The 16095-nt window shown below is 34.9% G+C and overlaps 1 protein-coding gene across 6 annotated transcripts in view; it reads right to left on the minus strand.

Moving 5' to 3' along the window:
* The window catches only part of COP1 (COP1 E3 ubiquitin ligase), a 238821-nt gene that overhangs the window by 97005 nt on the left and 125721 nt on the right, over positions 1-16095 (minus strand). For all 6 annotated transcript variants that reach the window (XR_005836379.1, XM_040636243.1, XM_040636242.1 and 3 more), the window contains 3 exons: positions 6570-6713; positions 4536-4644; positions 4019-4100 (listed from right to left, as the gene is read on the minus strand). Coding sequence is in view for 5 of the 6 variants with exons in the window: in XM_040636243.1 (XP_040492177.1) it covers positions 4019-4100; positions 4536-4644; positions 6570-6713 (335 nt within the window). In the remaining variant the exon portion in view is untranslated. The remainder of the gene's footprint in view (positions 1-4018; positions 4101-4535; positions 4645-6569; positions 6714-16095) is intronic.

The following is a 16095-nucleotide window of genomic DNA, read 5'->3' on the forward strand; positions in this document are numbered from 1 at the left end:
GGGGCTGCAGTTAAGTGGGGAGTGAGGAGGTATGGGAACATACGGAATTTTCCTTTTTTGGTAACTGTGCCTGGTTGTAAGTAGCCCACTGGTCAGCTAGGGCTTATGGTTATTTTGTGGTGGGTTGCCTAATGAGTCTGTCTGCATTCAACCTGGTGGTCACTGTGGGCCCTTTTAACCTTACTCAAGGTTCCATTGCTCAAGCCTGTTGCTTAAAAGCGACCTCTACAGCTCTGTCTGCTGACATGATTGGCCCAAGGAATATCCAAACATAATCTCTTAAACCTAAAGAGGGACTTCAGCAAATTTGTTGAAACACAATTTATATTTAAAAATCAGTTGTTTGGGGGGTGCCCAGTTGGTTAAGCATCCAACTCTTGATTTTGGCTCAGGTCATTAGTTCAGGTTCGTGAGAGCAGGGGGAGCAGGAGGAATGGGAGGGGGAAAAGCAGGCAGGCTTCCTGCAGAGCAGGGAGCCCAATGCAGGGCTTGATCCCAAGACCCTGGGATCTTGACCAGAGCCGAAGGCGGACACCTAACGACTGAGCCACCGAGGCCCCCCAATAAATAAAATCTTAAAAACAAAACAAACAAAAAACATGTTCATGGAATAGAAATCTCAATGTATTAAGGTATCAATTTCCCCCCAAATGATCTACAGATTCAATACTATCTTAATCAAAATCTCAGCAGGCTTTTCCGTAAGTACTGGCAACCTGATTCTAGAACGTATATGGAAGAGCACAGAAGTCAAGAGCTAAAATCATTTTCAAGAACGTAGATGGAAGACTCCTATTACTAGACTTGAAGAACTACTGTAAAGCTATAAATCAAGACAATAGTTACAGGGAAAGAAGAAAAATACCTAGGTTAATGTAGAATCTAAAAAGTACACACCCCTCAATCAGGAATGGACAGAACCAGCAGGGAGAAATCAGTAAGGACATGGCTGAATTGAGAACACCATCAAATGAATATAAATGATACCTACAGACTACTTTCTCTAACTAGAACATACATTCTTCTCAAACTCACATGAGATATTCACCAAGACAGACCACATTCTAGGCTATAAACACACCTTAACAAATTTAAAACAGGAGAAATTAAATAATGTATCTCTTAGACTACAAATGAATTAAACTGGAAATCAGTAACAGAAAGCTAGAAAATTCCAAAATGCCCAGAGGTTAAACAACACACTTCTAAATAATACATAAGTCAAATAAGAAATCTCAAAAACAATTTTTAGTATTTTGAGATAAAATTAAAATAAAACTTAACAAAACTTGTGGGATACAATACTTAAAGGGACTTTTATAACATTAAATGCATATGTTAGCAAAGAGAAAAGATCTACAATCAATAACTCAAGCTTTCAATTTAGGAAACTAGAAAACGAAGAGAAAATTAAATCCAAAGTAATCAGAAGAAATGATAAAATAAAATCCACCTAAAATTCATATGGGATCTTAGTAGACCCTAAATAGCCAAAACAAACTTGGGGGAAAAAAAAGAAAAAAGATGGAGGATTCACACTTCCTGATTTCAAAACAAAGCTACAAAACAGTAAAATAGTGGCAATAAAAAAAACAGACCAACCAAGAGAAAGACTCTAGAAACAAACCCTTAAAGGTATAATCAAATTATTCTTGACAAGGGTGCCAAGACCTTTCAATGAGGAAAGGACGATCTTTTTAACAAGTGGTGCTGGGAAAAATGGATATTCACATGTAAAAGAATGAAGTCAGAACCTTACTTTACACCATATACAAAAGTTAACTCAAAATGGATCAAGGACACATAAGAGCTAAAACTATAAAACTCTTAGAAGAAAACAAAGGGCAAAAATCTTCATTACACTGAATCCAATGTAACGAATGACTCCTTGGATAGGACACCAAAGGCACAGGCAACAATAGAAAATTAGACAATTTGGACTTCAGCAATATGAAAATTTTTGTGCATCAAAGCACACTATCAATAAATCACATATCTGATTAAGGGAATTAACATCCAGAGAATATCCAGAGAACTCCTACAATTCAACAACAACAGCCAAAAAAACAAACAAACAAAAACCTAATTAAAAAATGGGCATAGGACTTGAATAATCATTTCTCCAACGAAGACATACAAATGACCAATAAACACATGAAAAAATACTCAACATCACTATCATTAGGGAAATGCAAAGCAAAACCACAATAAGATACCATTTCACATCATTAAAGTTATTAATATTAAGGAAGGAAGGAAGGAAGGAAGGAGGAAGGAAGGAAGGAAGGAAGGAAGGAAGGAAGGAAATAACTGATGTTGATGAAGAGATGGAGAAACTGAAATAGTTAGGCACTGCTGGTGGAAATGTAAAATGGTACAGCCACTATGGAAAACAGAACGATGGTTCCTCAAAAAATTAAACATGTAAGTACCATATGATCCAGCAATTCCACTTCTGAGTATATACCCAGAACTAAAACCAAGACATAAAAAAAATATTTTGTCACTCATGTTCATAGTGGCATTTTTCATGAGAGCCCAAAAGGTAGAAATAACCCTAATGTCTGTCCATCGAATGAACGAATGAACAAAATGTGATACATTCACACAACAGATTATAATTTACCCTTGTCTTAAAAGAAATCCTGACACATGCAACAACATGGATGAACCTTGAAGACTTTATGCTAAATGAAATAAGCCAGTCACAAACGGACAAATACTTAAGATTCCGCTCATATAAGGTAGCTATGAGTAGTAAGTTTCATAGAAAGTAGAAACATGACTGCAAAGGGCTGGCAAAAGGGTAATGGGGAGTTATGTTTAATGGGTACAGTTTCAGTTTGGTGATATGAAAAAAGTTCTGCGGACCGATGGTAGTGAAGATTGCAATGTGAAGGTACTTAATGCTACAGAACAGTACACTCGAAATGGTTAGAACAGTTAATTTTATATTATGTGTATTTTAATACAATTTAACATGAATAAATAACTTTAAAAATCCCTTTCTACTTCTTTCTTCTTAAATTGTTTCGAATGGCTTCTATTTTCCAGAGAAGACTCTGACTAGTCACCACCTTTGAGTAAATATTAATCTTCAGTACAAAAATATAAGTATTCAACTCAATAAAAGCTATCCCCAGTATACTATGAAAAAGAACATTTAACATTAATTAGTGAAACTTTGTATTCAAACATACAAATATCAATTGTCATATGATGCTCTAAATAATTTAGAAATTCAAGGATAATTTCTTAAAACAATCAAGAAGAAAGGTATTCCAATCTAAAACTACTATGGGTAAACAACTTGCTACTTTTTGATCTTTTGGGGGAAAGTCCAGTCATGTTCATTTCCCACTTACAGAATAGGGCATGCACTATTAGTTGTGAAATAAACTTTTCAACACTAGAACTATCTTTGCCTATCTAAGTCTGGAGGTTACATGTAGAAAAGAATGGCAAAAAAATTAGGGCTGTTAACTATAAGGTAACAGAAATCTGTTAACAGGGCTCTGTAAATCTAATGGTGAGAAGAACCAGGCCAAAACAAACAAAACAAAACAAAACAGGGAGGACAACTGAAAAGAAATGAACAGTAAAGAGGGATATATAAGAAAAAATAAAAGAGGTCAATTAAATTGGTCGAAAAAGATGTAAAATTTTTCCTTGAAATATGATAAACTTAGTTAAAAGACTTCAGTATACACTAGAAATTGAATATAACAAACCGATATGTCTAAATATTTCAGCAAAAAAAAGTTTACTTGATGTTATATATAAAGGAATTGGTTATCAAAACATCACCATATGACATGAATCCAGAAAATATTATTATAATGAAGATATTTTTCTTTCACTCCAAAAAAGATATAGATTGTTGTCCTTAGATTATTTTTAGAATAATAATCACAAAGAAGTGTTATGATTTTTAATAAATATCTGTATCGTTGCTAGTAAAAAGGAATTAAGTTGGGGGTAAGGGAGTGAGGGAAAGTAGGAAGGAGTCAAATGGTACCTTTTGCATCATCAGAACCTGAAGCCAAGAGTTTAGGATCCATCAAATTAAAGTCAACACTCCAACACCTTTTCTCGTGCTCCTGGATATAAAAGGAAGACAAAGTCATCTCAGACAGAATATAGATCTTAAAATAAATAAAGCAAAAAGCTTGATACCAATTTATTGCTCTGGTGAGAGGGAGAGAGAACAGGCCATGAAAACAAATGAGATGTGAAGTAATTCCCAAACTTTTTATATATACATATTTTATTGATTTTGGAAATTCATTTGACACATTCTACAAATGCAAAACAAGTCTGAAGCAATGCTTCAGAAAAGCATTATTTCCTATTACAGAAGGATAAAAAATGCTAGTGACTTTAAACTTGTAAGCATTATCTGCTATTGCATAGGTATAAAAAATGCTAAATAGTGGCTTAAAATTTATAATTATAAATCATTAACTTGTAATTATAACTATAATCAGTAAGCAAAAATGTGATCCTTAAAACAAATAACTAGTATCCTTATTTACCTGATAAACCTTTGACCTCTGTCCTGTAAATCCATCCCATAGGATGACAGTGCCTTCATAATCACTGCTGGCTAACAGATTCTTATGGTAACTACTCCAACTGATACAGCTGAAAGAAAGAAAGATAGTTAAGCCTTACTTTATGTAAAAATAAATTCCAACGAATACAAAGAATTCTGGTGTGTAAAGAAACATTAGAACCCTTTTCAAATGGTCTACATGACTTCATAATGATTAATCTGCCCACAACACAGCTGAGAAGAAATATTATCAAATAACTTCCAAGTTTTTCTACTGAACTACCAAGTAACGACCCTTCCCACTATTCACTCTAGTCACTAGCCAAAAGATGGACATAAGCCTGCAGCCACCACTGGCCATCTTTCATACATGAGGAGAGCATGTCTATGAGTGAAAACAGAGGCCAAGAGGACACAAAGCATGCCAAAGCACAATGACAGAAACCTAATCAAATTGTGTAGGCCCCTGGATCAAGTTGTGCTGAATCATATAAGCTAATAAACTAATTTGAATTGGGTTTCTGTATTTACATCCCCCCAAAAAAATCTTAATATAAGCTTTTGACTGAATATAACAGAATGAAGCTTTTAACGTTTTACGGTTTCAGCTATTCTCAAGTGCTCCAAAACCTAGAATGCAACAACTAAAAATGTATGCTTTTGGTGAGACACGTATGTGAATCATGTAGTAAAACTAATGTATATTAAGGGGAAAAGTCACTTAGAAAGCAATTAACCTAGATGACTTCAAAGCACATGAAAACAGTAAAGTCTTTTACTCTCCACTGGTTGCATTCATGCTAAATTTCAGAGCCTGTAAGAATTCGTCTGCATGTTTACATATAGTTACTGGATTTCTGGGAGAAGTTATATGGACAGTTAAAAGAGCTAAATTTTGGAGTAAGATAGACCTGAGCTCAAATTCCAGATCTGCCACTTACTAGCTGTGGTTTGGGGTAATTTAGGTCACCTTCACAACTGGTATGCTCCAAATTGGCTTTAGGCATTCTTACACATTGATCCTTTCAGTCCTAAGCCCATAGCTTCCAGCCTTAAACAGCTTCTTCCATTTACCCCAACATGCCATAAACTATTGCCGTATTTTTACGTGTCAAGACAGTAAAGGTAAAGCCCCTAATCCACATTGTCATTACAGCAACATTTACTATGAATCTTGATAATGGCCAAGTATTACGCCGAGTGTATTGCGTGGATTTATTTGAAGTATAATCCTATGAAGGGGTGCCTGGGTGTAACAGGACAGTATTCCCAACAGACTGCATTAGAATTAGACTATGTATGTCATTCATTCAGGTAAAAAAGACTATAAGGATAACTGGAAAATGTTCAAAGTTCTACATAAATTTATAATTAGATGATTTCCTTGTATCATTCCATTTTAAGCCGGTGCCAATGAGAATAGCTTAGGAAACTTGTTTTAAAAATGCAGATTCTAAGATTCCCCTGAGATTCGAGGAAGGTAGATCTGAAGTAATTCCCAGTTTCTGCATTTTTAACAGTATTCCAGATCTGAAAAGCACTCATTATGAACTTTAACCCTTACTATATGAAACTTAAATATTAGGCCCTCAATGAAAAGCAGCACAATGTTCTTATAAAAAGAATTCTTAAAATTATAAACAATATAAAATTTGGAGACCTGCACATGTTGGGGAAAAATTCCTGACTTTCAGACACTATTCATAGGCTACAGTAATCCTTTATTCAACACCCCTTGAAGCCAATTACAACAAAAATTTTTATTTGATTAAGTGAAACTAAGACAAGATTTTCATTTGTCAAATAGAAAAACAATGACTACTAACCCCCACAGAGAAAAAGCAACCAATATCTACCTATAAGACAGATTCTAAAGTATCCTTTGTATACAATCAGTGTCTACCATGACTGAATAGGGAATCTCACAGAAAGGTAAAATAACAAACTCATACGAATCATAGATATTAAAGGTCATACACACACTGCATTATGTCCAAAAAAATAATCTAAGTACCTGATTTTGGAATTGCAGGTCATTTCATTTTCAGGGTAATGAATATCCACCGCATCCTGAATGACTGTGCCATATTCATAGACCTTAATTTTCTTTGTAACCCCAGCAATTGCAAAATAGTCACAATCCCGGTCAAATTCAATACTATGGAAGAAAGTGTATATTTGGTCAGTAAGACTATTTGCCTTTCCCTGTGACATTTACAGTGACAACATTTCAGAGTTTTTTTCCTATTTCTAAAGTCATTGTGTCTATAAGAATAAGAGATCTACTTGAAATGCCCTCAAATTATACTAGGATCTATATCCAGATAAAGTCATTATCAAGACATAGCAAATTACAAGTGGTAGAGAACTGTGCATAGCTACAGAATTCTGCTTACAGGTATTTTGTTCCTTGAAACTTGACATGTTTTTCAATTCAACTTTAGTAACCATATTACAACTTACCCAACTATAAAGGCTAACTAACAAATTAAATTATAAAAGTAGCAAGGAAAGATTTAATGGTTTGGTATATTAAAAAATATGTCAAAAGAGAATTATCAAATAATCTTTTCATAAATTCTAACTATTTCCCTTCTACCATTTTGTGAGGATGACAGAATTTCACAGTATTTAATGCTATTTTAATAAATTAGTATAAAAACTGAATTACTGAAGCAATTAAAAAAAGGAAGTGATGACAAAGGTATAAAATACACATAAAAATAGAATAATTAACTTATCATTATGTTTTTCCCAAACACATTTCTAACCTCCCAAAGATGATCTGTCTTATGAACCTCCAATACAGATTTCTTATGCCACAAACAAGAGAAAAACTAAAAATCTACCTTTTTTTAGAGTTACTCAGGGAATTCACCCCTCTCTTACTGACTTCTTATACAAGTTCCAAAATAAGATACTTCAAAGCAAAGGAGACCTTATTCACCTTTATAGAACTTAACTTGGAGCCTCAACAAAGTTGCTATATAACCAGCAAGAAATTTAAGTAACCTAATGGAAGAGTGAAATGAATCATCACATACATTATTTCTCAAAGAGTTAAGCATCTTTTCTAGAAGCTTAGCCATAAGGCTAGAGAACGTGTAAGAATCCTCACTGATCTATAATTAATTACATAATAATAACAGCTAACATTCACTGACCCCTAATCTCAGCATATATTAGCTCACTTAATTCCCATAATGACCCTATGAGATAGGTATTATCTTTATCCACATTTTACACATGAGAAAACCGAGGATTAGAGGTGAAGCAATTTGCCTACAGTCAGCTTGTAAATGGCTAAGATGATATGATATGATATTCTGCATATATCGAGCATTCATTAAATGTATATAAATACCTACATGGCATACTTTTCTTTCTGGGTTGCCTCTGATATCCTTTTATAGAACAGTTAATTATCAGTTAATAATTTAGTTAAAAGCGTGCTAATAAGCTAATGACAAATAAAAGAAATAGGTACACAGTAAGAATATTTTGCATAAAAACACATTGAGATGGTCACTTTTAAATTATAGCTTTAAATCCTTCCTTAATTTTATACCATTTAAAATAATTTCATTAAACGTTACTGACTATAGCACAAATCAGTATATATTCTCTCCAATAAAATAGGACTATGTGGCAATGCAATGAATTTATTTGTACAACAACTGTAACTGAACTGCTGACTCAGCTGTTATCTGCCCTACAGATTCTAATGCAGCATAACTATATTGATGGCAACTATTCATCCATCCTGATTCAATTTACACCCATAGCCTAATGCCACTGAAGGAGAAATATTACTGTGTCTGGCAAACAACAGTTATCGGAACTGAAATCCTATCCTTAACTTAGGAGGTTTGGGCATGGCCGAGACTTCAAGGAAGAACTAGTTAAATACTTTTACTCCACCTACAAATATACGAGGCTAATAAATCGACAGCATTCTAGTGTTGTAGAAGTAAAAATTAATAGGCCATTTCCAACCTATCAGGTTTTAAGAAAAAAGAAGTTTAAACACTAGTTTATTAAAATAACAGCCCAAGGCAATGCAGGGAGAAAATTACCATATAAACAAAAACAGCTGTCAAAGGAATTGATTTGATGATGTAAATACGATAGCTCTCTTTTTTCAAGAAAGGTTATTATTTAGCTGCATTAGCTCATTCTTAACTAATACTAAAAATTAACCTTTTAGGGGCACCTGGGTGGTGCAGTTGGGTAAAGCGTCTGACTCTTGATTAAAGCATATGACTCTTGGTCATGATCTCAGGCCATAAGGGCATGAGATCAAGCCCCACATCAGGCTCTGCACTCAGTGGAGAGTCTACTTGAGATTCTCTCTCTCCCTCTAAAATAAATAAATAAATCTTTTTTAAAAGTTAACTTTTTCTTTTAACTTCATTGTTATTTTCTTACGTTCTAGTTATGTTTTCTTCTTAAATATTGGGGTATCAAGTATCTATACAGTATCCTTTTTTAATATTTTGGGATATTTATATTTTTTATAATTTAAAAACAATAAAATTCTAATAAAAATACCGACCAAAAAGTATAAAGAATAATAATTCCAGTAAATTCTGGTAAAAAGGGAGATAAACAGCTGCCTTTTTAAAAAAAATCCAAGTAGTTCCACACATCACTAAGAAGCAGGATTTAAGTGCTTCCAAACACGGAATCATTTGTTTCCAAACGCTGACGGATTTAATCCTATCTGATTGTAAACATAAACATAATTAGATTTTAAAAACATATCACAGAACAACTCAAATTAACAGCGGAACAACTCAAATGAAGAGTTTAGTTTTTAGGTACAGAGAGTTTTTCAGGGCTACTCCAAAATGGACAGCCTCTTGTTTCATAATACAATACTTCAGCTGCTTTAATTATAAAATCTGATAACAAACAAAAATAATTCAACAGTGTCTAGTTAAGTTGAAACAAAAGCAGAATGAAAAGTAAACAAATTGAAACATTCCCACTTGTGCAATGAAGTTTAAAAATGTGTAATAAGTTTTGCTTGTTATACAAAATTCATTTCTACTATCCACTATCACCAGTAATTCTTTTTTTTTCAAATTTCATTTATTTATTTGAGAGAGAGAGAGAGAGAGAGAGAGAGAGAGAAAGTGATCACAAGCACGGGGGAGGGGTGAAGGGAGAAGAGGAAGGGAGCCCGACTCGGAACTTGATCCCAGGACCTCAGGATCATGACCTGAGGCAAAGGCAGATACTTTACCGCCTGAGCCAGGCAGGCGACCATCAGTTAATTCTTTTTTTTTTTTTTTTAAGATTTTATTTATTATTTATTCGACAGAGATAGAGACAGCCAGCGAGAGAGGGAACACAAGCAGGGGGAGTGGGAGAGGAAGAAGCAGGCTCACAGCGGAGGAGCCTGATATGGGGCTCGATCCCACAACGCCAGGATCACACCCTGAGCCGAAGGCAGACGCTTAACCGCTGTGCCACCCAGGCGCCCCCACCAGTTAATTCTTAAAGCAAGTGGTTTATGAAAGCTTATTGCAATGATAAATTCAGTTTCACAGAATTTTTTAAAATTTCAAAATATACAAACATTTGCTTTGAAATAAGATTAATGGGGACTTATTTTAAACTTGGAAATAAGCTGCATTTTTCTTTCACACTTGGAATGTTTCAACTGTTTTTAAAAAGTGATTTATTTAAATAGTTGTAAAAGGTTAATTCAGCTGTAGGAAACTGGCTATAGTCTTTGTCAAAAGGGCCATCAGTCAAGTGATTAAGCATCAAGGCAACAGACCACACAGGACAGGTGATTAACTCATCCCTCTAGTACAGTGTGGAACGAGGCAATGCAAAGACGGCAATAACTCAACAAGGGAATTAGTGCTCCTACTGTGTCATACTGGTTTTGCAATTACAAAACAAGTATTAACAAAGTGGATTAATATCTCTTAACACTGGAATCCTACTTATCAAAAGAAAATGTAAAGGGAACACAGTTGTTAGAGATCCAATTCATCACCAAGATAGTGTGCCTCAGGAGACAGAGGCTGCTATAATTTCAAGGAAAGAAAGAATTTGGCCATTTTAATAAAAAGAAATAGGCAGATCAAACATAGGGAAGGTAAATAAGAATTTATGTTATTCAACTGACTTTCTCCAAAATCAATCAATAATAATAGCTAAACCATAACATACATAATACTCACTATGTATAAAACATTGTGTTAAGCACTCACATAAAATGTATTTGATCTTCAAATCTCCACTGTATATTGATGTTAAATAATCTTCCAATCTCCAAGTTATACTGATGTTAAGTAATTTGCCCAAACTTCACTAGATAATTCAAATTCAAGCAATCTGGTTCAAGAGTCTATGCTCTCAATCACTACAAAAAACTCCCATTTTGGGGCACCTGGTTGACTCAGTCAGTTAAGCATCTGAATCTTGATTTCAGCTTAGGTCATGATCTCAGGATCCTGGGACTGAGCCCCGTGTCAGACTCTGTGCTCAAGAAGGAGTCTATTTGAGGATTCTCTCCCTCTGCCTCTGCTCCTCACCCCTCAAATAAATAAATCTTAGAGAAAACACTTCCATTTTAATGAGAATAAAAGGACTGGTCTTCAAAGAACATATCCAAAGTCAAAATAAACAATAGTAATAACAGAATTATACATACTATATTATATGTACAATGGTGATAAAATAACAATGTATCCTTTACAACAAGTTAAACATAGGCAGATAAAGAGTAAGACAGCCTCATGGGGATTATAATTACTGGGAAAGATTATAACATAATAAAAGCAGATGCCAAATGATAGAAACAGAAGACGCTACAGAAATTCAAGAGACACTGATTACTGAGGCCTACTGGAATAAAGTGGATGATGCATGAATATTTTCAGCCATCAAATATCCAGTATGCCTGTTATCTGCCAAATGCTGACCTAACTGATGGATGGAAAATAAGATGTTAAAAAACCAGAACACGACATTTGAGAAATTCACAGAAATATGAATTAGGCATGCATTAACACTAATCTGGGCTATTGCAACAGCTTCTTTACCAAGTCTGCTCCTTCTGACCTTCTCTTTTCTAATCTATTTGAACGACTGATAAAAAGGTAAATTTTCAAAAACACAGCTCTGTTCACATAATTCTGCTCATTTACCACAATGTAAAATCCATATTCCAGCTACCACTGAGGATCCACCACAACCTGGCCCGAATATTTTCTTGAAACTTTTTCTAAAACGATATGTATATAGGCAATGGTTCAAAAATCACATAGAGAAAAAGCAAGTCTTCCTTCCAATCTTGCCAAATAAGCACCCAACTGCCCTCCCTGGAGGCAACCAGTATTTTCAGCTTATGCATCCTACTAGCATTACCCTGTGAATAAACAAGCATCTATGTATTCATATTCTTTCATCTAACTAAACACATGGGATGAAATCATACATATTGACTTATACCTTGCCCTCTCCACAGTATCCTGACAATCATTTCATATTAGTTCATACTAGGGTACCTTATTTTTTCCCAATGGTCGTACAGAATTCAAACATATGAATGTATCATAAATTATTTCACCAGTTTATTAATGAGGAACATTTACTTTCTAATCTTTCACTGTTAAACAATGCTGCAATAAAATATCCTTCCATGTGTGTCCTCCTCCTTTCACATATGGAAGAGTATCATTAAATATACCTAGAATATGAAGTGCTTGGTCAAAAATCACATGCATTTTAATACACTTAATTTTAAATTCAACATCACTATGTTCAAGTGGGACGTTAACACTGCCTAGCTTTATGGTAAAGTCCCTTGTATACAGACTCTTCTATTTGGGTAAAGACAGGCATACAATTTCTTCATTCTTCTCAAATTTCCCAAATCCCCTTCTTCATTATCACTTTCAGCAGATTATTTTGCTCTCTGGTTTAGCAAAAATATAAAAAGATTAAGAAGATAATTTCCAAAGGCTCCCATCACCACACTCTCCATTTACCAGAATATATATTCTGATATACTCTGCCACCTCCCTTATCACTCTGAGGAAGGATCAAAGCTCCTATACCTGACTAATGCACCTACTTGTGCATTAGATCTCATTTTTGCTTACCTAATCCAGGATTGCTTCCTCAATTCTCCTTCTCTCTCCTCTCTCATTAATTTTTCCATTCTCCTAGATCTTTCTCATAAGCCTTTCAGTATGTTTTCTTCAAGTAAAACACAAACAAAACAAAATATCTCTTAAAATCCTCATTCCATTTTAGCTGCCACCTTATTTCTTTCCTTTCTGATAGCAGAACTGTTGCAAAAAAAGTTGTCCATACTCACTGGCTCCAGTTTTTCTCCTCCCATTCGCTTTAACCCTATGGAACCAAGCTTTCATCTTCACCACTGGAAATGCTCTATCAAGGTCAACGTTGACCTTCAGGTTGCTAAATCTAATAGTCAACTCTGAATTCTTATCTTGCTTGAATATCAGCAGTAGCTGACTTAGAGAATAGCTCCCTCCTCAACAGAGACGGTTCTTCTCATACCTCACTAGCAGCTCCATCACAGTATAGACTGTTCCTTCCTTCTCCTGCATCCACTTCCACATTCAAGTATCCCCCAGTACAAGTATCCTCATGCTTCATTTTTTCATCTACGTGGACTTCTTTGGGGATCTCATTTAGTCTTGTGACTTTAAAACTATACACTGATGATGATCAAATGTTTGTCTCACATACCAGACCTCTCTCGTATTGGCTCATACCTACTTGACAGCTCCAATTTTAATCTAACAAGTATCTTAATCTGTCCTAAACTGAGTTTCTGAATTCCCCACCAAGCATCTTCCTCATTTTATTAACTAACCCCATCCCTTTTATTAATTTTAATAGCAACTCTTTCAGCTTAAACTTCAAAATGTAACAAATCTAAGCACTTCTCAATAGCTCACTGCCATGCCTCTCATTCAAGCTACCATTATCTCACGTCTGTATTATCATAATAGGCTCCATACTGATACCCTGCTTCCATACTTGACCCTCATAGTCCATTTTTAAACAAGTCAAATCATCATTATTTTGGTTCAAAATCTTTTAAAGGCTTCCTGCTCAACCTCATGAAAAAGGCAAAGTGATTACAAAATGTATGGGATTTGCCTCCTCCCCACCCCACCCCTGCTCCCCCTTCTTCCAGTTACACTGGCACAAAGGAAAACCTAGGAAATTCCAAGCCTATTCCTACCTCAGGAGCCAATGCAACTGATAGTCCCCAAACATGCAAGGCATATTCCCTCACCTCCTTCAGGTATTGACTCAATGATAGCTCTCACTAAGGCCATTTGTCTACTCTGTTTCAAACTGCAGCTCTCCACACTCTACCAGCTGCCTCCCTGCATTATCTCCCTCTGCTTTACTTTCTTCTACAAGATTTTTTAAACTTATATTTTCTTCTAATACTTATCAAGTTTCTTTTTTTTTTTCCATTCAGATATTCATTCCATCTGAAGTTTATTTTAAAATATGACAGCAGAGAGAGGCCTGGGTGGCTTAGTGGGTTAAGCATCTGCCTTTGGCTTAGGTCATGATCTTGGAGTCCTGGGATCCGGCCCCATGTGAGGCTCCCGGCTCAGCAGGGAGTCTGCTTCTCCCTCTCCCTCTGCTCCTCCACCTGCTTGTGTGCGCTCTCTCAAATATTTTAAAAATAATAATAAACTATGACACCAGAGATATAAATTTCTATTTTTCTAGACCATTACCTAGTTGCCCTATTTACTGAATAATTTTTTCTCATTTATTAGAAATGCAGTCTATAGGATATATACCAACTTCTTACAAGAATTTGAAATAATTGTAGACATTATCCATTCTTTACTTGTACCAAAGTTTTAATTACTGATTCATCATAACATGTTGTGACATCTTGTAGGAATGAGTGCTCTTTCATTAATCTTTTTCTTCAGATTTTGCCTACATGTTTTGCAACTATATTCTTTGGTTTAGCACCAACTTACTTCCAAAAACAAACAAAATGTATCCTGATAGTATTTTCTTCACAATCATGTCAAACGTATACATTAAGGGAAAAGTGAATTCTTGTGATGCTTAGTCTTTCCCCTAGGCTTATGTTAGGTCTTGATTCAAATTTTCTCTGTTTCTTCAGCAGTATTTTACAATTCTTTTAGATCCCCCACATTTCCAGTTAGGTTTATTATTCTCTGTTTGACAACTTTCCTTATTTTTCCATTGTAATTGTCCTGAGTAGATTTTCTGGTCTCTTCTAGAATCAGTTCAAATCATTTATGTTTCCGGGATAATGAAATCTTTCATCCAAGATCCCAAGTCTATTTGCAATAAGTATGAGCAAAGTGTTTACTCTGATTTTTTTTTTCTATCAGTGTACCTGTAATTATTTCCTCACTTTCATTTCTTATTCTATAAACTTGCAGTTTCTCCTAGTTGTACCTGAATGGGTTACTAACAATTTGCATCTTTTGTTTTAAAAAGCTCATTAACTGGGGGCGCCTGCGTGGCACAGCAGTTGAGCGTCTGCCTTCAGCTCAGGGCGTGATCCTGGCATTATGGGATCAAGCCCCACATCAGGCTCCTCCGCTATGAGCCTGCTTCTTCCTCTCCCACTCCCCCTGCTTGTGTTCCCTCTCTTGCTGGCTGTCTCTATCTCTGTCAAATAAATAAATAAAACCTTTAAAAAAAAAAAGCTCATTAACTGAGTAATTCTGTTTTTAATAATTCATTTTTTTCACGTTTATACTTTATTTTCTTACTTTATTTAGGTTTATTTTCTTCTTTTTCTAACTTACTCAGTTGGGTGCTTAAGTTATTTTCTTACCTTCCTCAATACTTAACTATTTAAAACAAGGAGGTTTTTTTTAAGATTTTATTTATTTATTTGAGAGACAGAGAGACAGAGAAAGCACAAGAGAGGAGAGAGTCAGAGGGAGAACCAGACTCCCCACTAAGCAGGGAGCCCGACACCAGACTCAATTCAGGGACTCTGAGATCATGACCTGACACTTAGACGACTAAGCTACCCAAGAGCCCTAAAACACGGAATTTTGAGCAATTTAGCTGTGTCCTATTAAGTTCTAATATATAGAAGTTTCACCAAAGTGGCTTCATTTCCACTTTAAGCTTAGAGTTGCCAAAATAAATAAATTTCCATGTGGTAGGTTTTTCCTGTTTCCTAATTTTATTATAAATGTCTGCTCTTACTGCCTTGTGATCAGAGAATGCTTTTTTAATTTTCTGTAATTTGAAATGTTATATATGGTTTAGATTCTGTATAGTTTCTGATATTCAATGGACACTTTCAAAGAGGTCATATTCTTTATACATGTTTGTGTATGTGTTCTAAATTGCTAGTTATGTTATTTAGGGCTGCCATAATTGCTATAATTTTTGCATTTAATATGCCATGGACTAAGATCTAACCTCATTTAAAGTCTCACACAACTAATGCATTTATTTTGTCTTAGAGTCGGCAGAGGGATTTTCCATCTATAAAGATATTTATAACTACT

The sequence above is a fragment of the Ursus maritimus genome, unplaced genomic scaffold, assembly GCF_017311325.1.
Source record: "Ursus maritimus isolate PB19 unplaced genomic scaffold, ASM1731132v1 scaffold_2, whole genome shotgun sequence".
Classification (NCBI taxonomy): domain Eukaryota; kingdom Metazoa; phylum Chordata; class Mammalia; order Carnivora; family Ursidae; genus Ursus; species Ursus maritimus.